This window comes from Camelina sativa, chromosome 15 (assembly GCF_030686135.1).
Source record: "Camelina sativa cultivar CO46 ecotype springtype chromosome 15, ASM3068613v1".
In the NCBI taxonomy this organism is placed as follows: Eukaryota; Viridiplantae; Streptophyta; class Magnoliopsida; order Brassicales; family Brassicaceae; genus Camelina; species Camelina sativa.
The window spans coordinates 26,756,668-26,780,050 of record NC_141894.1 but is presented as its reverse complement, the minus strand read 5'-3'; the positions used below and the strand labels follow the sequence as shown (position 1 = coordinate 26,780,050).

At 34.0% G+C, this 23,383-nt stretch overlaps 4 protein-coding genes across 13 annotated transcripts; 3 read left to right on the top strand and 1 right to left on the bottom strand.

The window, feature by feature from the left end:
• Nucleotides 1–111: 111 nt before the first annotated feature.
• LOC104747437 (uncharacterized) lies at nt 112–3,922 on the top strand. Of its 7 annotated transcripts, none has more exons than XM_019237421.2 (13): nt 112–468; nt 793–1,047; nt 1,163–1,272; nt 1,393–1,462; nt 1,570–1,720; nt 1,815–1,952; nt 2,212–2,351; nt 2,477–2,524; nt 2,623–2,733; nt 2,957–3,132; nt 3,235–3,356; nt 3,461–3,537; nt 3,642–3,922. In XM_019237421.2, the coding sequence occupies exons 2-13, from the start codon at nt 853–855 to the stop codon at nt 3,753–3,755; spliced, it is 1,452 nt and encodes a 483-aa protein (XP_019092966.1). In that variant the 5' UTR covers nt 112–468; nt 793–852; the 3' UTR covers nt 3,756–3,922. The 7 variants fall into 7 exon arrangements, 6 of the variants coding, with proteins under 6 accessions (XP_019092966.1, XP_087345761.1, XP_087345759.1 ...); XR_015582975.1 differs by having other exon boundaries at nt 175–468; nt 2,619–2,733; XM_087489635.1 differs by having other exon boundaries at nt 175–468; nt 1,815–1,965.
• A 1,925-nt stretch (nt 3,923–5,847) lies between these two features.
• On the top strand, nt 5,848–8,607 carry LOC104747433 (BEL1-like homeodomain protein 7). Of its 2 annotated transcripts, XM_010469062.3 has the most exons (6): nt 5,848–6,327; nt 6,453–6,509; nt 6,714–7,322; nt 7,399–7,778; nt 7,865–7,925; nt 8,016–8,607. In XM_010469062.3, exons 3-6 carry the CDS (start codon nt 6,765–6,767, stop codon nt 8,469–8,471), a joined length of 1,455 nt encoding a protein of 484 aa, XP_010467364.2. In that variant the 5' UTR covers nt 5,848–6,327; nt 6,453–6,509; nt 6,714–6,764; the 3' UTR covers nt 8,472–8,607. The 2 variants fall into 2 exon arrangements, with proteins under 2 accessions (XP_010467364.2, XP_010467366.2); XM_010469064.3 differs by lacking the exon at nt 6,453–6,509 and having other exon boundaries at nt 6,008–6,327.
• LOC104747435 (protein CHROMATIN REMODELING 35) lies at nt 8,515–13,646 on the bottom strand. 2 transcript variants are annotated; one of them, XM_010469065.3, is made up of 6 exons: nt 12,825–13,646; nt 11,792–12,489; nt 11,487–11,657; nt 10,968–11,126; nt 8,896–10,652; nt 8,515–8,810 (listed from the first exon to the last, which is right to left on the bottom strand). In XM_010469065.3, the coding sequence occupies exons 1-6, from the start codon at nt 12,859–12,861 to the stop codon at nt 8,807–8,809; spliced, it is 2,826 nt and encodes a 941-aa protein (XP_010467367.2). In that variant the 5' UTR covers nt 12,862–13,646; the 3' UTR covers nt 8,515–8,806. The 2 variants fall into 2 exon arrangements, with proteins under 2 accessions (XP_010467367.2, XP_019092837.2); XM_019237292.2 differs by lacking the exon at nt 8,515–8,810 and having other exon boundaries at nt 8,892–10,652; nt 12,825–13,069.
• Nucleotides 13,647–20,322: 6,676 nt separating this feature from the next.
• LOC104747432 (uncharacterized) lies at nt 20,323–23,383 on the top strand. Of its 2 annotated transcripts, none has more exons than XM_010469060.3 (8): nt 20,323–20,527; nt 20,850–21,651; nt 21,744–21,884; nt 22,074–22,313; nt 22,427–22,515; nt 22,603–22,684; nt 22,785–22,883; nt 22,972–23,383. In XM_010469060.3, exons 2-8 carry the CDS (start codon nt 20,851–20,853, stop codon nt 23,032–23,034), a joined length of 1,515 nt encoding a protein of 504 aa, XP_010467362.1. In that variant the 5' UTR covers nt 20,323–20,527; nt 20,850; the 3' UTR covers nt 23,035–23,383. The 2 variants fall into 2 exon arrangements, with proteins under 2 accessions (XP_010467362.1, XP_010467363.1); XM_010469061.3 differs by having other exon boundaries at nt 20,377–20,527; nt 21,750–21,884.

Below are 23,383 nucleotides of genomic sequence, written 5' to 3'. Positions count from 1 at the left end.
CTTGTTCCTCTTCCCTTTCTCTGTTTGTGTGGCGGCTATATGATATTCCAATGTACAAGATGCTGATTTGGATCAATTTGAAAATAAAGGATTTTTGACCGTTGGACTATTGGACCTTTCATTATTAGATGGCCATTAGGCGTTTAATAAGGCCCAACCATTCGACTCATCACTATACTTACTCCATCGCTAGGGATTTCATCTACAATTTTATGCCCTCTGGATGATCAACAACAATCAGGGACGTTGTTATCAACCTTTGCTTAAGCCAAGAAGATGAATCTAATCTAACGAGCATGAGAAGAACATTCTCTGGCCCATTGCTATGCACACTAAATTCCTTTACTCCATCCTCGTTTTGCCGATGAAGGATTACCTCAACTTATCTAGGAGATCTGACTATGGACCAGCCGTTGGTGAAGATTTGAGTTTGTCGTCTCTCTTGCTTAACATTTCCTCCATCACTGGGTACTTTTATAACTTCATCTCCTTCTACTCTCAAGGCTATCACTTAGTTTTTCTGCCTAGTAGTACATTATATAGAGGTTTTACCGTGATAAAAAAAAAAAAAAAAAAAAAAAAAAAAAAAAAAAAAAAACTGAACTGATGCACTTGGTAAATCAATGGGCTTTTTCTGTTATTTTCATAAAATAGAGGGTTTTATTTGTAATAAATTCGCTATCTTTCGGTTATTTTAGTTTTCTGCATTTTGTAAAATTTCAACATTTCTTCGTCGACCTGCAGAGTTTGATTTTTGTTTGAATAAAATGATGATTTCGTTCTGCTGATCAGTTGATCTACCGGAAGGCAAGGTAGATATTGCTCGGGAAGATTTGATAAAAAAAAAAAAAAATGGAGGTAAAACACGGATCAGCAGAGGTAGAGATCGGCGAGAAAGATGAAGCGAAGAAGAAGAAGAAGAAGGATCTCGAGTTTTTGAGCTGTATGATGCAGCCGACAACATCGGAATCAGATCCACAGTACGTCGGAATCCGCCGGCTTCTTCTCCATCGGAAAGCTGAATCTGGTGCTATCTCTCGCCGTTATGTGAGAGACCTCTCTTCTCATCACATTTTGCTTGCTTGTGTTTATATTATACAATTGACTGATTCATTCTAATTTTCTAAAAAGATGCTTTGGTTGGTTGCTTTAATTTTGAAAGGATTGGAGATGCAATGGGAAAGGATATGTTGCGTATCGTAATTTCATTAGTAGACCTAGGAAATGGGAGAATCAGCGAACGCCTAGTCTCTTAAGTAGTCCAGGGAACAGGTTCTATCTTTAGCCCTTGTGTACTTGTTTCCAGCATACATACCGTTTCTGTGTTTTCTGCGGATTTATGTGTCCCAGTATAATTCTGACATCAGGGTAATTTACTGGTTGATGCTTCAGTGGTCGATGGTTACCTTCTACGGGTCCTCTCTCCCATCAGTTTGAAGCTGAAAGCTTTACTTCTAGTAGGGTTAGTAGAGTTCATCCATTCTTTACCACTTATTGCATTCCTAGTTTAGACTTTAAGATCATTGGAATTACCAAAATAGATCACTGGAGTTCGTGTTTGTTTGCTAGGATTTACGGAGTGTCAATCAGGTTTCAAGTCGCAGAGCGAGTTTTAGCTCGAGTTTGAGTGATGGTGATAGTTCATATCGTCGTGGTGGTGTTGAACATGCTTATTCTTTTGTTGGAATGCATTCCATCTTCGATCAATGCAAATCTTCTGGTATTTTTTATTATTTTTTGTTGGTTTTGTGTTTTATGACTCAGTTTGTGTTTTTTTTTAGTTCTGAGAGTGAGTCTGTTTAACTATTATGCAGTTACTGTTCTCAAGTTTGGCCATATGAGTTCGGATCTACTTGCGTATGGAGCATCAGATGGAAGCTTGACAGTTTGCAGTCTCTCGGAAGAGCCTTCTGTCCTCAAGCAGTTGACAGGACACTCGAAAGATGTCACAGGTTAGATTGACTGGTATTGTTTCTTTTCTTTCTTTCTCTGTATTGGAAAGATCTGTCTGCTATCCTGAACTTGCTCTTCGAAACTCTTAGAATATGATGCATACTACTTACTTAACATGCTTTGTTAGGGGTAAGATTTGAGTGGCAAGTGTAAAAGAAATCGATAGAGCTTAAGGGTTTATGGATGATATTTATTTTAAATCCTATGTCAAATATTAATTCAAGCATCTTACTTTATAGTTTCTTCAAATACCTTCAGATTTTGACTTCTCGTCAAACAATCAATACATCGCGTCGTCATCGCTTGATAAGACAATACGAGTATGGGAGTTGTCAAGAGGCGTTTGTATTAGAGTTATATATGGAATCTCCCCACAGTTTTGTATCCGTTTCCACCCTGTAAGTTGCTATCTTTTTGTCATCTGTTTATTATTCTCTTGTTGCAACTTGTTGGTTTTGATAGTGAATATCTTCTCATATACTGAGTGAGGAAATTATTGGTTTTCTCTTGCTTGTTTCAACAGGTCAATAATAATTTCCTCTCCGCTGGCAATGCAAACAAGGAACTCACGGTACTACTCGTCGTAGCTAAGTATATTGGTGTATTGCTTTTGTGTTTTTCAATTGTTTACTTATCTAATGCTTTACATCTCTCTGCTTGACAAGGTAGGTGTTTAATTTCAGCACTGGGAGAATTATAAAAAAATTGATGTTCGACGATGAGGTGACATCTATGGACCATGATCACACTGGCCAAATCATTTTCTGTGGGGATGGGCAGGTAACTATTCTCTGTACTGATGTCAAAAGATATAAACTAGGGAGATGGTCTGATATATTTACAGTTACACATGTTGTGGTCAAGACTGACATCAAGTTTTGCATTGTTCGGTATGCTACAAGCCTACAACGGGTTACATGGTGCTTTTGACATTTATTAACTAGATGAAGATTTCTGTGGCATTTTTACCTTAGTTTTACGAGGTAGTTAATAATAATTGCAGGGAACGGTGTATTCAGTGAGCATGGATTCACATACAGGTTCATTATCCCGGTCTCATCGCCATCGTACTAATCACAAATCCCCTGTCACAACTGTGAAGTACCGAAGCTTCTCCCTACTGGCATCAGGTCCTGTTCTGCTCACATGTACTCAGGACGGAAACTTGTGTTTCTTTAGGTTCAGCAACAGAACTTCTACTTTTGTTTCTGCATTTGCTCTCTTTATTTTTCCTTATAAATCCTTATGATTGATTGTTCTGCTTTTGCGTTGGTGATGCAGTGTTGCCCTTCAGATAAAAGGTTATCTAACTTTGCGTTGCTCCCTCAAACTAGCCCCGCGAATACACAGAATCCAAGCATCGTTTTGCCCGCTATTATCCCTAGAGAAAGGAGAATACATAGGTTTGAATTTCAGTCCTTCATTCACCTATTTTACTGGTAATAGTAGATGCTTAGGCCTTTTTAAAACTCCTAGTCATGTGCTCTGCGTTTCTTCGTGTTTACAGTTGCTGGGAGCGAAGACTCGAATGTCTACTTCTATGATCTAACCAAACCGAAGCACACGTGTGTAAACAAGCTACAGGTTAGATAATATCTTCTTTTCTTTAATTTTTTCTGAAACATTTGTGTATGGATTATAAATTATAAGAGACCCAACTCACGAGTTGTGAGAATTGGATACTGCAGGGTCACAGGTTTCCAGTCATGTGTGTTGCGTGGAACCATGGAGAGGACTTGTTGGCCTCGTCTGATTTCTACGGTGTTGTTATTGTATGGAAAAGAGCAAAGAAAAGCTCATAAGGTTTGTCTATAATATTTATAAATGAATCTTAAAACCCGCCATTTTTTGCCACAAAGGCTTTGGGGTTTTGCTTCATCTCTCTGTATTGCTAATCACAAACTGTGTCAATTTAGTTTTAAGTTTGTTTTCTTTTCCATCTCTTATAAATTATAAGGTTCTCTGGCAATCCTATGCACATATTCAGTAGCTTAAATGTAGGGTTGGGACAGGCATGTCCATAAAAAGTGAACAACTCTTTGGATCTGTAAGTAAAGATCAAGACAGTAATTGACTCCCGATGTTGGCTTAATTTTAAACCAAACTAATTTGAGATAAGGATTTCCGGCATAAGTGAAGAAGAGCTCTCACTAAATCTTGGCTTAATTTTAAACCAAACTAATTTGAGATGAGGCATAAAGGTCTACTAAGTAGAACTGCACTTTTTGAGATTTCTTCGACAAAAAGGGTTAGCCTAACGAAGATTCGTCTTTAAGTGTAATCCGGTTGAACTACCAATGGAATGGTTATGATCAAAATGAATTTGAAGTAAGGTTAGTAATCCCACATCACTTAATTACTTCTCATCCGACGAGACGACAATTCTGTCTTTTGTCTGTGTATTAATTTACTAACTAAAAGTCTAAAAGCAATACAATCTCAAATTCAACGTAAGTACTAACTACGAAGTAGGGGAATTAACCAAATCTCCCGGCTTCATGACTTATTCGATTGTTGTCTCTGTAGATCTTCCATTATTATTTTTGTTTATTACTTTTTTTTTTTTTTGAAAGTAATAATATGGGTTGGTTGGTCGTATATATTAAGTCACTCTTCCCTATCCACTGACTCGACTCTGTCCATTGTCAAAGTCTCTCTGTCTCTCTCTGCTTCTGCCATCTCTGTCCCAATTCAGACATTTTTCCCTTCTTTCCTTTGCCACCCATCAATTCACGTTCTTCTCTTACTCACCCCAAATGATTTATTCACTTGAATTATTTTGTTTTCTTCTTTTAATTTTGACGTCTTTATTCTCGGTTTTTTTTTAATCTCGAAATTTGCAAAATATTTTTTCAGTAAAAAGACTACTATTTTTACCCCAAAAAAAAAAAAAAAAACTCAACTGTGTGTATTTCGTAAAAAATCTTTTTGCTTTTCTTTTCTATTATGGATTGGTCTCTCCATTCATAATATATACACTTATGTTAATTCGAGTTTTGCATCAATACTGCTGTGGTTTAATGTGTACCACGTCCTACATTCTCTATATAAAGTTACAAACCTTTCACTGTGATGATAGTAAGACAAGGTAGTACGACCATTTTTCTAATCACACTAACATTGCTCACCACAAATGTTTTTTTTTTTAACTAGAGTTACATATATCTCTTACCATAATTTCTTGTCATTTTCATACCACCTTATACCACAAATCAGACTTACAAAATGTCTTGGAGTTGGCATTTACTCATTTTGTTTCCGCTTCTTAAAACTGTAAAATGGACCTAGTCTCATACAGAAGAAAGTAAAAGTTTCATTCATCCATGACAAGATATGGACCTACACTCAGTGAGAAAGAAAGTAAAAGTTTTAAACAGAAGAGAAACATTGTGGAAAGAAAAGGTATTAGTCCGTAAATACCTAAAAAATCTGTGGGCACAATAGGACAAAGCTGAGTGGGCAATTAATTCATAAGAATATGTGTTTTATTGTTCTCATTTTACATTTTTTCTTACAAAAATAGTTGTATATGCAAATGCAACTATATAGTATGGCATGTGGACCATGGCACAAAGTTTTCAAATGTTGAAAAAATGAACTTTAAAGACAAAGAAGAAGAAACTGTAAAAAGCTTACCCAAAAAAGTGAAATTATTTTTATTTTGAATAAAAAGGTGTTGAAAAAAATACATCCGTGTGTAAACTTTGGCACGTTGTCTTAAGGCTACACAAATTATTCCCACTCTAATAAAGATGAAGAGACTACTAAAGTCTACAAAAAAAAAATATATATATATATATATATTTGGTTTACAAATCGGACAATGAAATATTTTAAAATTGCATAGCACCCAAAACTTGATATGAAAATGTATTTTGTCTTATCTCCAAAACTATGCTTGATGAACACAAATCATCTCAGAAGACTTAGGAATATCTTTACTTTTAGTAACCAATTAGGAATAAATATCATATTTTCAACCCAAACAAAAATTATTAATAAAAAAAAAACACAGAAAATAATTTGTATGGTGGTTATAGGCTTAGCTCCATTCATATTTTATTGCAGCAAACAAAAACAAAAGGCCACAGAGACGAAAGAGACAGAGAGAGAGAGACATTAGGGTTTAGTATTAGGTTTTAGAGATGGGGTTTATAGATCTACCAACTGGTTGTTAAGAACAGAAGCTCCTTAAACTTAATTTTATTCTTTAAACGTTTTTTTTTTTTTTTGTTATCTTTAACCAAAAGACTTTACTCCAAGAAACAAGAAGAAGCAAGTTCAAGAACCAACCAGCTTTAAAGAGATCATCCATTATCTTCTACTCTACCTCAAAAAGGGAAACTTAGAAGCTCTTGAATCTTTTTGGTGGAGGTAAAAGCATTTTATATTCTCAAAAATTTTGATTTTGGGGGGGAGATAAGGATTTGTTTGTCAATTTTGTGTTCTTGGGATCATCATTCAAAAAAAAAACAATTTTATTCTTGTTCCTTTTTCAGTTTGAGATTTCATAGTGTGTCTCCTTTAACACCCACAAGCCAGCTTATGGTTTCCTGGTAATTTTTTAATCTATCCTTTCTTTCTCATTTTTAAATTCTTAAGTTCATGCAGAGAGATAGATTCACATGTTTCTTGTATACTCCTTGTTCATTGGTTCAATTTCTAAAAAATCAATTATTTTTCCTTGTTTAATTAAAGATTTTATAACATAATGTGAAAGTAAAAGAGCTTACTGTTGAATGTGTTTTATTTTGAAACAGAACAATCCTTGTTTGATGGTGATGATCTGATATCATAAGAAGAAGGAGACAATGGCAACTTATTACAGAAGTGGCTCAAGTGAGATTTATTCCAGACCAGAATATGCTCCTGGAAACGCAATGATCTACACAAATTCTTTCTCAGAGACGTTTCCTAGAGAATCAACTAACAATGATGTCTCACCTTCAAAAGAGATTCAAGTACTGTCAAGTTTTGGTGGAGCTTCACAAATGGTGGAGGTTCAAGATTCTGGTTCTTGGAGAGATCAAGAAGACAATGACAGGAGTTGTTTCCCAGTGATGATGCGTCTTGGTCTCAGCTCGCAGATTGAGACATCCAGAAGCAATAATAATAACAACGAGTATGCAACACAGGTTGCTTCAGGCTTTACTCGAACCATTCACAACTCAAAGTATCTCAAGGCTGCTCAACAGCTTCTTGATGAAGCTGTTAATGTTAAGAAAGCTCTGAAGCAGTTTCAGCCAGAGGGAGACAAGATTAGTGAAGAAAAAGAGAAGATTCTTCAGACGAATATTGCTGAAATCCCTCAAGCAGAGAGACAAGAACTGCAGAGCAAGTTGTCGAAACTTCTTTCGATATTAGACGAGGTAATCCTCTAATATCATATCCTCTATGGTCTGAACTTATTTCTCTTTGTAACATAAATTGCTGTTTTGTTTAAAGGTGGATAGAAAATACAAGCAGTATTACCATCAGATGCAGATAGTTGTGTCATCTTTCGATGTAATAGCTGGATGTGGAGCAGCCAAACCGTACACGGCCCTCGCGCTTCAGACCATCTCAAGGCATTTCCGTTGCTTAAGGGATGCGATATCCGGACAAATCTTGGTGATAAGGAAAAGTTTAGGAGGGGAACATGATGGATCAGATGGGAGAGGAGTAGGGATAAGCAGATTAAGGAATGTTGATCAACAGGTAAGGCAACAAAGAGCATTGCAGCGGTTAGGTGTGATGCAACCTCACACTTGGCGGCCTCAACGCGGTTTACCTGATTCCTCTGTTTTGGTTCTCCGTGCTTGGCTATTCGAGCATTTCCTCCACCCGTAAGTCTCTCTACTACTACACTTGTGAATTTCTTGATTGATCACAAGAGATTCTGACCAGTTGTGTTTTAAAACACTGAACTTAGTTATCCAAAGGATTCAGACAAGATCATGCTCGCTAGACAAACGGGGTTGAGCCGAGGCCAGGTATTGTTGTACTGTTAGCTTTTGTGTCATTGAATGCTTTTCTTTTTGTTGTGTTCATTTTTCATTGTTTCGTTTGATGACTGTTGAAAGGTGTCGAACTGGTTCATAAATGCGCGTGTGCGTCTCTGGAAACCAATGGTGGAGGAGATGTACAAGGAGGAATTCACAGAAGCATTGGAGGAGAATGATCCCAACCTGTCTTCTGAAAACACACCAGAGATCACCGAGATTCAAGAGCAGCAAACTGAGTCTAGTTCCAACAACGGCCATGCATCTGGTGTGGCAAGCAGCAGCATGGGACAAAGCACGGTGGCTCCTGGTGGTGACAGGTTCATGATGGTGACTGACATGACAAGGAATGGTAGTGGTGGGATGTCTTTAACGTTGGGGATTCAAAATTCCGACGCACGTGGCGATGTTCCTATGTCTGGTGGGATAGATAATTACGAGAATAACATCTCCGGAACCAATTTCCAGTACTTAAACTCTCGCAACCACCAGCACCGGCTTGGCTCTTCAAATTTGTTGCATGACTTTGTAGCTTGATGAGGAGAATAGAAAGGTGTAGAAATGTATTCTTTTGTGAAGGTAAACCAGAAAATGATTTTGTAGATTAATGAGAAAACATGATGAGATGATGAACACAATCTGAGACTGAATACAATTTGCTCTTCCTGGTTAACATAATAGATTAATTATAAAGTCAGAGGCCAATACAGGCATATGAGATAAAAGGTTTGACATTGAAACGAAGCTTGAAGCTGCACTTAAACTGCTAACAAACTTTCAAGAAATTCACAAGAGTCCATCCGAAGTTTATCTTATTGACAGGTTTCTAAAACCTAAGCATGTCCAAAACCGGAAGAAGTTTCTGTCTGAGTTTACCTGAAAGGGAAGCATTAAGAAAGTTCAATAACAGAGAAATGTGAGTTAAAGAGTTATGTGTGGAGCTGATCTAAACTGATTTTACCTTTTGTAGAGAACTCTTATGTCTTCTCTCAAGGCAGGACTTTCAAGGAACTTATCACCAGCTTCATCCACATCGATAGTCTCTACCTCAAAGTTTCGGTAGCCGCAGTACTCGTTCCACTCGAACCACATCTTTGAGATAACTTCCTTTTTGAAGCAAGTGTTGTGATCCTCTTCCTCAGGTGATGACCCAGCAATCAATCTGTATGCATGCACCATCTTCTTTTGTCCAGGTCGAAACGCTCGCCCAATAGCTTGGCGGGTCACAGAAGGGTTTAGCGGAACATCCAATATTAGTATGCGAGATGCTCCAACAAGCGAGATACCTTCTCCACATGCTTTTATCGAACCAAAGAAGATTTTGGCGTCTGGCGAATTGTTAAAATTTTCCATTGAACGCTCACGATCCTCAGATTTGTTCTCGCCTGTAAGAACAAAAACTTCTCTCCCTTCTTTCCATCCCTTAGCTACAGCAGCTAGTCTTTCAAGAAACTTAAGTGGAATGAGATACTGGCTGAACACCAAGAGCTTTTCACCAGCTGAGTCGCACAGGTTTATCAAGTTAAGGAAGAACTTTGCTTTGACGCCTTCATTCACATCTAGCTTCTCTAGCATTTTGTCCATAGTATCATCACCGACATTATCAGACTTGTCAGAGAAATTTTTCAGCTTCGGGTGAAGGTAAATTGCACTTCCCACAGCAGCAACCTTAAATTTTCTCTTCTCATGCCTTAACTTCTTCACTTCGTTCAACTGCCTTGGAGACAGATTAAGAACCACAGTGAAATCAGCAAGTCCAGGAAGCTCATCTAAGAAATCTCCTTTATAGTAATGAAGCACCTTCTTGGTCATCTCCCGCAAATCTTGGATTACGGCAATTTTCACCTTGAAATCCTCGCACTTCTGCAGGGTGTGTTCCACAGTTTCATTGAACACTGAAGCCATGTCTGAATTGCTGTTTCCAGTAAGTCTCCCCTTGACACCAGATGGAGCACGACTCAATATCCTCTTCACAACAGATTTGGAGGTATCCAATTTGAGAAACTTGGGTCGAACAAGGTTGAGAATGTTGAAAACCTCCTTTACATGGTTCTGATAAAGCGTTCCTGAGAGGACAACTTTTCTTGGTGTTTGGACTTGCGCAAGGGACTGCACTATATTAGTGTCTTCATTCCTTGGAGTGTGTCCTTCATCCAAAATGAGGATCGAAGGTGCTTTGAGCAATATCTCCTGGCAAGAGCGTGAATCGCTACTTGAATCATCACACACAATAGTTGAGAACTGCTTGTACCCGAGAAATAAGATACTCTTCCTCTCCAACCACTGTTTTAAAATAGCCAGCTGCTGTGCACGGTTATCTGCTTTAGCACTATAGAAATCAAGCAGCGGTATGTCCTCAACTTGCCATCTCACGAACTCTCTTTTCCAAGTAGACAGAATTCCCTTCGGAAGTACAACCAGTGGCTTAGCCTGAGGATACTTTGCAAGAAAGCTCTGCATAAAACTGATAATCATGAAGGTTTTTCCAGAACCTGGAGCATGAGCCATGATACAACCACCAGGATCGTCTGCCACTAAATTGCTGCAAAGGAACTGGAATCCCTCAACTTGGTGAGGCTTCATTTTGTTAGCATGCAGTTGATGAGCAGACAGTCCACCTATCATCAGCCCTTCTTCAGATAACTTAAGTTCAACATCAGACTCACCAAATCTTTTATTCCTGGTTTCAGAAGCATATGTTCTCGTGTTCCTTTTTGCCTACAATAATATCATTATAGGAAAAAAATTTATTAGAAGCTCCACCAGTATTTACTAGGGATAAAAGTTTTGCGCTAAGCAGCCACATCGAGTTTGACAATATACCAATAGACCATTATGGACAATAAAGTTTACATGACAGTTGGATGAGCAAAATTCAGAAGCACAGTCATTATGGAGGTAATGGAAATAGAAAACATGTATGAAGAAGTCCTACCGCTACTGTATTCTGCCAACAAAATTTCGAGCACTACGAAACATACTTTCCATCAAAGCACAAATTAGCTTCGTATCAGAAAAGGAAAGGATACTTACTTTAGTGAATTGCACATCGATTATATCTAATATACTTTTCTCAATAACTCCACAGACACGGCAAACAGAACCCATATCGTCCTTTAGAATAAACGAGTGTTCACAGTCTTCCACTACATCTGCCTTTGGTTCCTTTTGTGAAGTCTCCCCGGCTACATCCTGCACGTTTATTGTAATCTCAATGAACAAAGCAAGAAAAGTGGGAAATAAAACATTAAAGTTAAGGAGCTAAGCTCTAACATGAGCTTTCTACTAAATATCTCAGATGCAAGAAATCTAAAATTAAGAGAGAACAGTCTCAGTACTAACAGGAACAACTGCACAGTTGCAGTAGGGAAACAATTTATGCAAACGTAGAGTCCATACTGATCGGTTTGTCAAAATTTAAATCCTTGTGATGAATTTCTATTTTTCGTTAATATATTGGACAACAAGATGAATTTCAATCTTCTCTCGGAGAAAAAGCAAAGGATTGAAATTTCAGAGTTCCATCTTAACAAAATCTTCAGACATATATACCTTGGAACACACTATTGACATGGCCATTTCATTCCAGATATCACCAAGATCCTCATCTCCTGATTTAGACTCATTATCACTGTCATCCTCCTCAACGCCCACGTAGACACCTTTATCATTAACCATACCATTTTCTATGGAAAGAACTTTGTCTGTACTTGTTTGTCCCTCCTGTGAAAATCACAAGTAAACAAAAAAATCAACCTTCTCTTATGGCTAGTTTGTAAATACAGGTGACATTAATTTGTAACCTTTAATCAAGTCTAAACGCAGAACCAGATAGCTTGACCAAAAAAGGAACTTACCACCATGTCCTCGATGGCAGAAGGCATCTCCATGCCCTTGAAGGCAGAAGGCATCTCAATGCGCTTGATGGCAGAAGGCATCTCCATGCCATTGAAGGCAGAAGGCATCTCAATGCGCTTGATGGCAGAAGACATCTCCAAGCCCCTCCCTAAATTGACCTCCTCGAAATTGAGTTGCGGTGTTACTGGTGTCACATCCCCTTGATTCATCTGATGCAGCACAAGACTTGACTGAAACTGATACTTAGGCCTCGGACTCACGCAGCCCTCATCATCAGAATCAAGATTCACAATATCGGATGAAGGAACCACACAGAGAGCTTTACTTGAAACATCAGTATCATCATCATCATCATCATCTAAATTGATGACATCGGCTTCCACAACCTGTTGATTTTCCAACTCAATCGTCTGATTCTTACCTCCTCCAAATTCAGTATCCGCTAGAGATGGGTATAACCAGATACATTGCTTAACCAATTCCATCCTCAGATCAGCTATCTCTTGTAGCTCTTTCGTAACACTCCCAAATCTACCACCTTCTAAAGCTTCAAGCATGTTGCTAACAGCAAATGGCTGAGAATAATCAATAACTTTGGATGAGCTCTTAACCCGCTTTGCTTCAGGTGTAACAGACCCAACATGGACTCCATCATCAACTTGATTCAGCTTCCTTTTACGCACATTCTTATAGTACCCTGTCATAAAAAAATCCAAACAAGCCACACACACATACATTACTCTCCAAATGAACAACACAGTTAAAAAAGTCAACCAATTGGTAATTTCACACAAACCCTAATTTACATTCAATCACAACAGACCCAAAGATGAGACAAGGAACAAGACGTCAGCAAGAGTCTAAACACCCAAACAACCAACATTGCAAAGATCTTCGTAATCTCCCAGAATAAACACAAAATCAGGTCTGGGAACGACATGCATATAAGGAAGTGACACTAAAATCATACAAAAGAACCTAACTTTTTAAGCTGAGAACATTCATATACAGTGAGAGTGGAGGGAGAGATACCGTTAGAGTAAGCTTGATCGGAGTGGAGAATCTCCATTAAAGCAGTAAAGGTTGGAAATTTCGAGGTGAATTTGAAGGAAGATGAACAAGAATCTAAGATGAGAGAACGAACGAAGCAAAAAGCTGGGTTTTTTTTGGTTTGTTTGGGTTTGCCTCGCTCGCTCGCTCGCTCGTGCTTCGAAGCTGACTTGGGAAGTTGTAGCGATTTTGATTGTCTGTGACCAGATTTTTAATTAATCTGAAACAAATGTCTAAACCAAATTGCGACCGAGTTAAGAGATAAACCGGTTCAACTCTTAACTTTTATGGGAAACAAATATTTTGCATAAAAAGCCTTTGCGTTTACTGCTCATTCGAATTAACACCTGTACTTTTTTGGATGTGCATAACAAACCTCCAAGGCATCCGTTGGTGCCACTGCTCTCTACCATCTAAGATCAAGGCTCGATATCGCAGGGATTCAAGACTTATGACTGACCCTTTTTTAAAAAAATTTGCTACTATTTTTTTTAATATATGTAGAGATTATTTTTGTTTTTCTTAATTGAAATTTTTTTGAAAAATATAATTTGATGTTGATTTTTTTTTTTTAATTGATACATAGGTTTTTTCATTTTGTAATTGATACATGTATGAACAACTTTGTTTTTAGAGATTTAAACATTCTACAATTCTTGTCTAAAACATCAAAAAAATTATAATCAAATAAAAGCTTGATCTAAGGATGCATATTTTGTAACAAAGAGTTTTTTGGTTGAATAAATTTTATATTCATTCAAAAAAAAAGCTTAAGTATTTAGATATATACATACTTAAGCTTCTCAATTAAATACTATGAAACACTAATATTTTATTTTATCAAGAATTACAGCTTGGCTAACTCTTTAATCATATATATAAAAGTAGAGTTTCAGTCTCTCCTTATTGGTCCACTTGGCAATGCAATTTTAACAAAACAAAATTATATTAAAACACAAATTTAAAACAATTAATTTTCACATTTAACTCACATAATATAAAACTGAAATCTTTATACCTTCTCCCTATAAATTATGCATTAACTTTATTTCTCCACTAAGTTGTATTAATCAATTGTATTAAAACAAAACAATAAATTAGAATTGTAATTCTCATTTTTCTAAATGTAATTTTTCATCATTTCTCTTCCTATAAATACTCATTATCTTATTCTCTTAGTCTATCACTCTTTCATTCTCTCATCTTCTTCCACTACTCTCAAATCTCTTTTTTTGTTTTGTTTTGTATTTTTTTTTGTTATTGTTGTTGTATGGGTTATAAAAAATCAAATCAAATATCATTGTAAAAGCTTAGTTTTAGAGTTTGTATGATATGTATATCTTATATATTTATTTTAATCTTTTAAAATGTTTATCTCCATTTTCTATTTTATATTAACATCTTATAAGTCATTATTTTCATACATCAATATTCACGACACAATAAGATCATAAAGTTAAAATGATCCATATGTAATTATCTATTATGTCTCTGGTTATCTTACACATTCATGTATCATTTTAAATAATTTATAAAGATCAGTATAATATTTAAAGATCAATATAATTATCCATTTATCCATTTATAAAGACTATTTTGTTTTGTGATCCAATTGTTAAATCTGCAGAGATCAATATAATATATATTTTTTTTTTATGATTTGAGGTTTTTGAAAACAAAAAGAACATAATTAAACAATTGGTTTTTTGTGTCTTTAATCAAAATTAAAAATGATCCAAAAAACAAAACATATTCAACTAGAACTTAAATATAAAAATAAAATATCATTTTAAAAATATCATTTCACTAAATTCTCTAATGATGAAACCATTAGTATGAAATCTAGCACTATAAATTAAATTGATGAGTAAAAACCAAAAAAAAATATAAGTTATCCTTGGGATTTTTAAAATTATTGAGATTGAAGAATTCATATAATTTTATAAGAAAACTAATTTAGTTTGTCACTTAAAAAGTAATATTTTTGATTTTGAAATATTATGTGTAAGTGTTGAGTTTATATCAACAAACAACCAAATCATGTGAATTTTGATTCAGCCACTTGGTATTCCTTTTATTTTAGGTTATAAAAAATTAAAATATTTATTTATAATTAAAGACATGTAACTCCATTTAACTCAAATGTAACTCCTATCCAATAATTGTACATTAATTCATTCCTCCTACTAACTTATTATCTTTCAAGAGAAATTATTTTTGGTTAAATTTTAATATTTTTTATTTATTTTGGTTGGCTAAACTTATATTTATATTTTGGTTGGCTAAATTAATATATTTCTCATGTAAAATTATTGTTTATAATATATTTCTCATTTCAAAGTTTAAAGCAATATCATATATATAAAAGTAGAGTTTTAGTCTCTCCTTATTGGTCCACTTGGCAATGCAATTTTAACAAAAAAAAACTTATATTAAAACACAAATTTAAAAACAATTAATTTTCACATTTAACTCATATAATATAAAACTGAAATCTTTATAGCTTCTCCCTATAAATTATGCATTAACTTTATTTCTCCACTAAGTTGAATTAATCAATTGTATTAAAACAAAACAATAAATTAGAATTGTAACTCTCATTTTTCTAAATATAATTTTTCATCATTTCTCTTCCTATAAATACTCATTATCTTATTCTCTTAGTCTATCACTCTTTCATTCTCTCATCTTCTTCCACTACTCTCAAATCTCTTTTTTGTTTTGTTTTGTTTTGTTTTTTTTTGTTATTGTTGTTGTATGGGTTATAAAAAATCAAATCAAATATCATTGTAAAAGCTTAGTTTTAGAGTTTGTATGATATGTATATCTTATATATTTATTTTAATCTTTTAAAATGTTTATCTCCATTTTCTATTTTATATTAACATCTTATAAGTCATTATTTTCATACTTCCTTACAATATTCACCACACAATAAGATCATAAAGTTGAAATGATCCATATGTAATTATCTATTATGTCTCTGGTTATCTCACATATTCATGTATCATTTTTAATAATTTATAGAGTTTCACTCTCCTTATTGGTCCACTTGGCAATGCAGTTTTAACAAAAAAAAAAATTTATATTAAAACACAAATTTAAAAACAATTAATTTCACATTTAACTCACATAATATAAAACTGAAATCTTTATAGCTTCTCCTTATAAAGTAAAATACTTAGGTTCACCCCTAGGGGTGAACTTCTCCATTCACCCCCTCTTCTCTCAGCCAATCAGAATCTTCCATCTAATATTTTATTTAAAAAATAAATCAAAACTAAATTAAAAAGCAAACTAAATAAGGAAACAAATTCTGCATACTTTTAATTAAGGAAAGATAAATATTGGCTTGGTTTAGATTTTTAAAATTAGAATAAAATTATTTATCGGTTTGGGTTTACAAATGAAGTGGTTAGAGTTTAGATTTTACAATTCAAACGTAATTATATGTCGGTTTGGATTTACAAATGAGCTGGTTAGGGTTTAGATTTTACAATTATAACGAAATTATATGTCGGTTTGGGTTCACAAATGAGATGGTTAGGGTTTAGATTTTACAAGTAGAACAAAATTATATGTCGGTTTGGGTTCACAAATGAGATGTTAGGGTTTAGATTTCACAATTCAAACGAACTTATATGTCGGTTTGGGTTCACAAATGAGATGGTTAGGGTTTAGATTTTAAAAGTAGAACAAAATTATATGTCGGTTTGGGTTCACAAATGAGATGTTAGGGTTTAGATTTCACAATTCAAACGAAATTATATGTCGGTTTGGGTTCACAAATGAGATGGTTAGAGTTTAGATTTTACAAGTAGAACGAAATTATATATCGGTTTGGGTTCACAAATGAGATGGTTAGGGTTTAGATTTTATATATGTCGGTTTGGGTTTATTAAAGAGCGGTTTAAGATTTTTAATTTTATAATAATATATACAGATTTTATTTTCTTATTTTATAAGGGGTGAGTGGAGAGGTTCACCCCTAGGGGTGAACCCAAGTATTGTTCCCCTATAAATTATGCATTAACTTTATTTCTCCACTAAGTTGAATTAATCAATTATATTAAAACAAAACAATAAATTAGAATTGTAACTCTCATTTTTCTAAATGTAATTTTTCATCATTTCTCTTTCTATAAATAATCATTATCTTGTTCTCTTAGTCTATCACTCTTTCATTCTCTCATCTTCTTCCACTACTCTCAAATCTCTTTTTTGTTTTGTTTTGTTTTGTTTTGTTTTGTTTTGTATTTTTTTTGTTGTTGTTGTTGTATGGGTTATAAAAAATCAAATCAAATATCATTGTAAAAGCTTAGTTTTAGAGTTTGTATGATATGTATATCTTATATATTTATTTTAATCTTTTAAAATGTTTATCACCATTTTCTATTTTATATTAACACTTATAAGTCATTATTTTCATACTTCCTTACAATATTCACCACACAATAAGATCATGAAGTTGAAATGATCCATATGTAATTATTTATTATGTCTCTGGTTATCTCACATATTCATGTATCATTTTTAATAATTTATAAAGATCAATATAATATTTAAAGATCAATATAATTATCCATTTATCCATTTATAAAGACTATTTTGTTTTGTGATCCAATTGATAAATCTGCAGAGATCAATATAATATATATATATATATATATTTTTTTTTTTATGATTTGAGGTTTTTGAAAACAAAAAGAACATAATTAAACAATTAGTTTTTTGTGTCTTTAATCAAAATAAAAAATGATCCAAAAAACAAATCATATTCAACTGGAACTTAAATATAAAAATAAAATATAATTTTAAAAATATCATTTCACTAAATTCTCTAAAGATGAAACCATTAGTATGAAATCTAGCACTATAAAATTAAATTGATGAATAAAAACCAAAAAAAAATATAAGTTATCCTTGGGATTTTTAAAATTATTGAGATTGAAGAATTCATATAACTTTATAAGAAAACTAATTTAGTTTGTCACTTAAAAAGTAATATTTTTATTTTGAATTATTATGTGTAAGTGTTGAGTTTATATCAACAAACAACCAAATCATGTGAATTTTGATTCAGCCACTTGGTATTATTTATTTTATGTTATAAAAAAATTAAAATATTTATTTATAATTAAAGACATGTAACTCCATTTAACTCAAATGTAACTCCTATCCAGTAATTGTACATTAATTCATTCCTCTTACTAACTTATTATCTTTCAAGAGAAATTATTTTTCGTTAAATTTTAATATTTTTTAATTATTTTGGTTGGCTAAACTTATATTCATATTTTGGTTGGCTAAATTAATATATTTCTCACGTAAAATTATTGTTTATAATATATTTCTCATTTCAAAGTTTAAAGCAATATATCATATATATAAAAGTAAGGTTTTGGTCTCTCCTTATTGGTTGATTTTTATTTAATGTTTTCTATTTTTTTTTTTTTTGCTTTCTAATTTCTTTAAACAATATTTAAGACCCAATAAACCCAAAACATTTAACTCACACATTAAAATAAAATTATAACTGAAAATAAAATAAATTATGCATTAATCACTTTAAAGGCATAAGAGGTCAAAAATAACTTCTATCCAATAATTCCACACATTCCTCCCACAAATAATATATATATATATATATGTTCAATATTATATTTAAATATCAAAGAATTTTTTAGTTAGCTAAACTTATAGTCACATATATACAATATATATACATAAGAATCTATATTACTTATTAACACCATAATTCGACCCATTATTTGCTTAACTCAAAATTGGTTTCAAAGCCAACTAAAGAAAAACATAAACGATCTTATTGATATTAGACCAAAACATGGACATACAAACATAATCACTTACACGGAAAATAATTACTTTTAAAAAATAACTTATTATTGCAACATCAACGTATGAAGGGTTTACATAAGCAGTTAATCAGAAATCTAAAATACAATAAATGTATTAGGAACAATATCAGTCAATGATAAGATTGGATCTTCAAAAGCAAGAAACAACATCCTCATAATTCATAAAAAATAAACGCAACAATTGTACACATCTAAACGAAATGATATAAACATATAGTGTATTAATACAAGTGACTGCGAAGCCCATATATGCCTAATTAAAACGAAATAATACAAAAGAGAAAAAGAAATAGACCAAAAAAACAAAAAAGTGTCAACTACACCACAAGCCACGCGTTGCGTGGGGAAGCACCTAGTAGATATAATTAAGATAGACATCTTCCTTTTATGTTAGCTCTTCAATTTCTTTAATATGACTCTAGAATTTTTTTTAATAAGAAGTTCATTTAGTTTTATTTTTGACAACTTCTAAATATTAGAATATGAATACCAACATTCATAAATTTATTCAACTATCTTCCTCTTTGTCTCCGTATTTTTCTAAACTAATATTCTACAGCTTTATTAAACTATCTCCATTTGATATTGAACAAAACCTCAATCTTTTTCATATATAAAAAATTAATTCTTTAGGGATAAAGTTGCAACTCTTCTACAATATTAACAATTTCTTGATCAGTGCTGCAACTCTTCACACTATTGATAAAATTGTAACGCGTAAACCATATGTCCATACATTCATGATTTACGCCAAGAGGAAAAAGTGACTCTTTGATTCACTCCTGATGCCCTTTTGTCTTTTGGTGATGCATTTATTTTATTGGGACATGTTCTAAACTTCTCTAAATTTCTTAGGTAAATATTGAAATTGCTTATGATATAAAAAAGAAAGAATAAAAGACATAGAAGATGTTTCATATTCCTTTTAATTTAGTTTTGTAATTTGATTTTAATGAGAACAAATAGGTGGCACTCTCTCTACTGCTGACGTGTCACTCAAATGGAGAGAGTTAGCCATCTTTTATCTTATAGATTAACCATAGTCCAAATATATAACCCAACGTTTGATATTTTATTGTCTTTCACCGACTTATATCATGATTGTCTGTTGTTATTGTCCTTATAAAAACCACAAAATATGCATAATCTATATATAATAGCAATCCAAATAAATACCAATAAAAGTTGTGTTGTGTTTTTTCAATAGGAACTTTTGGATAATTGTTCAAAAAAATATGTAAAAAAGTTAAATTGTATATTTTACAAAATTTGTGATTGTTCATTGTAACAATTGTTTTTTTTTAAGTTGCAAACTATTCAGTGTAGAGCTGTGTTTATTCAAAGATTTGTATTTTTTGAAATCTATATATATTTGTCTTTTTGAACTGTTTTCATTTTTTTCCATGATACAAAATAATATAAAATTTCAATCTCAATCATTTTTACAGGTTTTAAATTATTTTCTAGCATTCATTTTTTTTTAAAGTAAAAAATTCATCCAATTTTTTATTTAACTAAAGATTTTTGGAATGATAATTTTAATTTATAACTTTTAGTTAATTAATTTTAAGGGATATAAAAATTTAATAAAAATATCTAAATTGTGGAAGCGGACATCACTAATTAGAGATCCAGAACCCGACCCGGAATGATGTGAGGTCCAATCGTTGGGTATTTTTACAATTAGTGATGTAAAAGTAGTGATGTCGCTAGTGAGCAAGAGGGAGGCGATAGGGTAAATTGATCGATGCAGTTGCTCCTCAACAACTAGGGTGACTCGCACTTTGGAAACACATTTTCAATCGGGTAATTTCCTATCTCCTACTATTGTATTTCTACATCTGTTCTCTACGAACGAGGAAGATTTTGTTGAATTTTTTTTCCGTTTTGATGTACCCTAAAATTCCCACGAATCTTCGTTATTCTGGTAGTTTTGTGGCTTAATTCCTCCGGCGATACTTAATTTGAAGGCACGCCCACAAAAATTTCTGCAAAAAATTCGATTGAAATACAGTTCTCTTAACGTTTGGTGAAATTGTGGTGTTTGCTGAGGTTTTTGATTTGAATAGTCGTCTTAATACACTATTATACATTTCAATTTCTTTCTTGTGTTTTTATTTTTGTTCAGGATGGAGAACACTGTAATCACCATACCTGATGATTCTCCAGAAGCACCAGTGAGATATCAAGGAGAAGAGTACCGTAATTACCTTAGTGGTAGAAGCAGAAGAGCAGTCCTCGAAACTGGGGAAGACCGTGAAAGTTGTGATACGCTAACTCGCTCGGGAGGCACTTCTTGCTTAAGGAGGAGACCAGCGGTTGACAAGGATAAAGGGATATCCATCTCCGCTGCTGATCCATGCGGGGCTCGTCGTGCAGAGGTTTATAATCTAAATCAACTCAATGGACATGGACATGCTCATGTTGCTGCATCTCAAGACATAAATAGTAGTAATAAGGGTAAAGAAAAAGCAGAAGATTGTGGCTCTGTTTCTAATAGAGAAACAATTGACCTCTCCACTGACAGACAACAAAACAGAGGCACTAAGAGGAGATTGGTTAGACAAGCTGCTGATGTGCATGAAACCGCCGGTGTGGTTGAAAGAGATACAAGACAACAACGACGGCGGAGAAATGGATTTACTACTACTTCTTCAAGGGCTTCAAATGAGCCACAAGTTTCATCTCCTGGGGAACCATTTAATAATTCAAGGCCACCACGAATTCAGAACCATCAAAGACGCAACAACACTCAACAAGTCTTGGAAATTCAAGATTCATCCCCTCAAGTACGGGCCTTCCGGGGTTCTACACATATTCAAAACGGTGTATCTGATGTGAATGTAAGACAAATAGAAGCAGATGAGGTTTTGGCCCGTGAATTGCAAGAACAGCTGTACCAAGAAGAGAGGTTGATCAGACATGAGCAGGTACATCTCCGACCTCCCTTTCTTTGGATGTCTTCTTTTTGTCCATCCTTTTTATCTATCAACTAAGGTTCTTATTTCGACTTGATACGCAGGAACAGATGGATTTAAACTTAGCCAGGTTGTTGGAACTAGTAGAGAATTCTCTCCCTGCTTCTTCTAGTCCTTCTAGGTTGGAACTAGTAGAGAATTCTCTCCGTGCTTCTTCTACTCGCAATACCCCAAACTCTAGTACCGTAAGTGATGGACAAAGAAACTTTCCTGTGTGGGGCGTTTTTTAATCTGGTTCTTTCGATTTGCTGTGTTCAGAGCCGAGACTAAACATTATCAAACATTGATGACTTCTTTTCAAAATTTGCACTTGCCTTTAGGCTCATTTTGAATATCTTACCCGCTTTTTTAATGCCAATGAATATAAATTACAGATTGCAGCAAACCCTGGTGGGAGAAGTTGCCTGGAAGCACGACTACAACAACATTCTTCAAGGAGGCGATTGAATCCTCCACAGGCTCGTCCTCCTGTTAGATCACCACCACGGGGTCGAGGTCATCGTTTAGGTCTTGCACCTGATCTTTTAGACAGAGCTATGAGTTTAGGTCTTGCACCTGATCTTTTAGACAGAGCTATCAATCTCAGTTTTCCAGATGATTCGAGCTTTTACGCGGTACCCTTTTGTCGCTGATGTTTTGTCGCTGATTCGAGCTTATATCCCTAATGTCGCTGATGTTTTATTAAGTACCAAAGCTAATAATCCTTTACCCCTTTTAAATGTAGCAGAGATTGGATTTTTTGGAGGGAATAGAGAATGCTATTGAACACACCATTAACAGTAGGAATCTTCTTCATATGGATCGTGACTTTAACGAGTATGGTATCTTGTATATTTGTCTCCTTATTTTACTATGATTATTCAATAAGTGAAGCTTGAATCCTTTAAATCATTTTTGATGCAGAGCTCTTGATGAAAACAACCATCATCGACATGGCGGCGCTTCTACTCAACGCATTAATGACTTACCAGAGTCTACAGTTCAGGTAAGCTAAAAGGTTCACTTGTACAATCCAGTTTTTCATATCGAAATTTTGTTTACTAAAAGCTTTCTCTCTGGTGTTATATGTCTGTAATAATATACAGACTGATAAGTTCGAAGAAACTTGTGTTATTTGTCTGGAAACACCGACGATCGGAGAGACCATACGCCATCTCCTCTGTTTGCACAAATTCCATAAAGATGTAAGGTTCTTCTTACTGATTCGAATCTAAACCCCCTCATTAGATGTAAGAAATTCGAAAATCAAACCATTGTTTATGAACTGTGCAGTGTATTGATCCGTGGCTAGGACGGAGTAAAGCATGTCCGCTTTGCAAATCCTCAGTTACTTGACAAGGTTTTCAAAACTCACCGGAGAATGTAACAAATTTACCGTTCCAAACCGGTGGATCTCACATTCTTCGCCATCGAATTTGATGAACTCATGAAACGGTTTTTTTGCACTACCGAGGAAGTAATTTTGTATCGCTGTGAATATTTTGTCGGGTTTAAATGTTGGAAAAAAGATGGCTAGCTACACGAAGTATTGGTGAATGCATGGTTACACATGCCAAGTATACTATTGTATATTCAACTACACAGAGTATATGTATTACATGACCACATGCATGAACTATATGATGTTATGCGGTCAACATCATAGACATATAATCCAGTACATCGGTCAATTGACTTCGGCAAA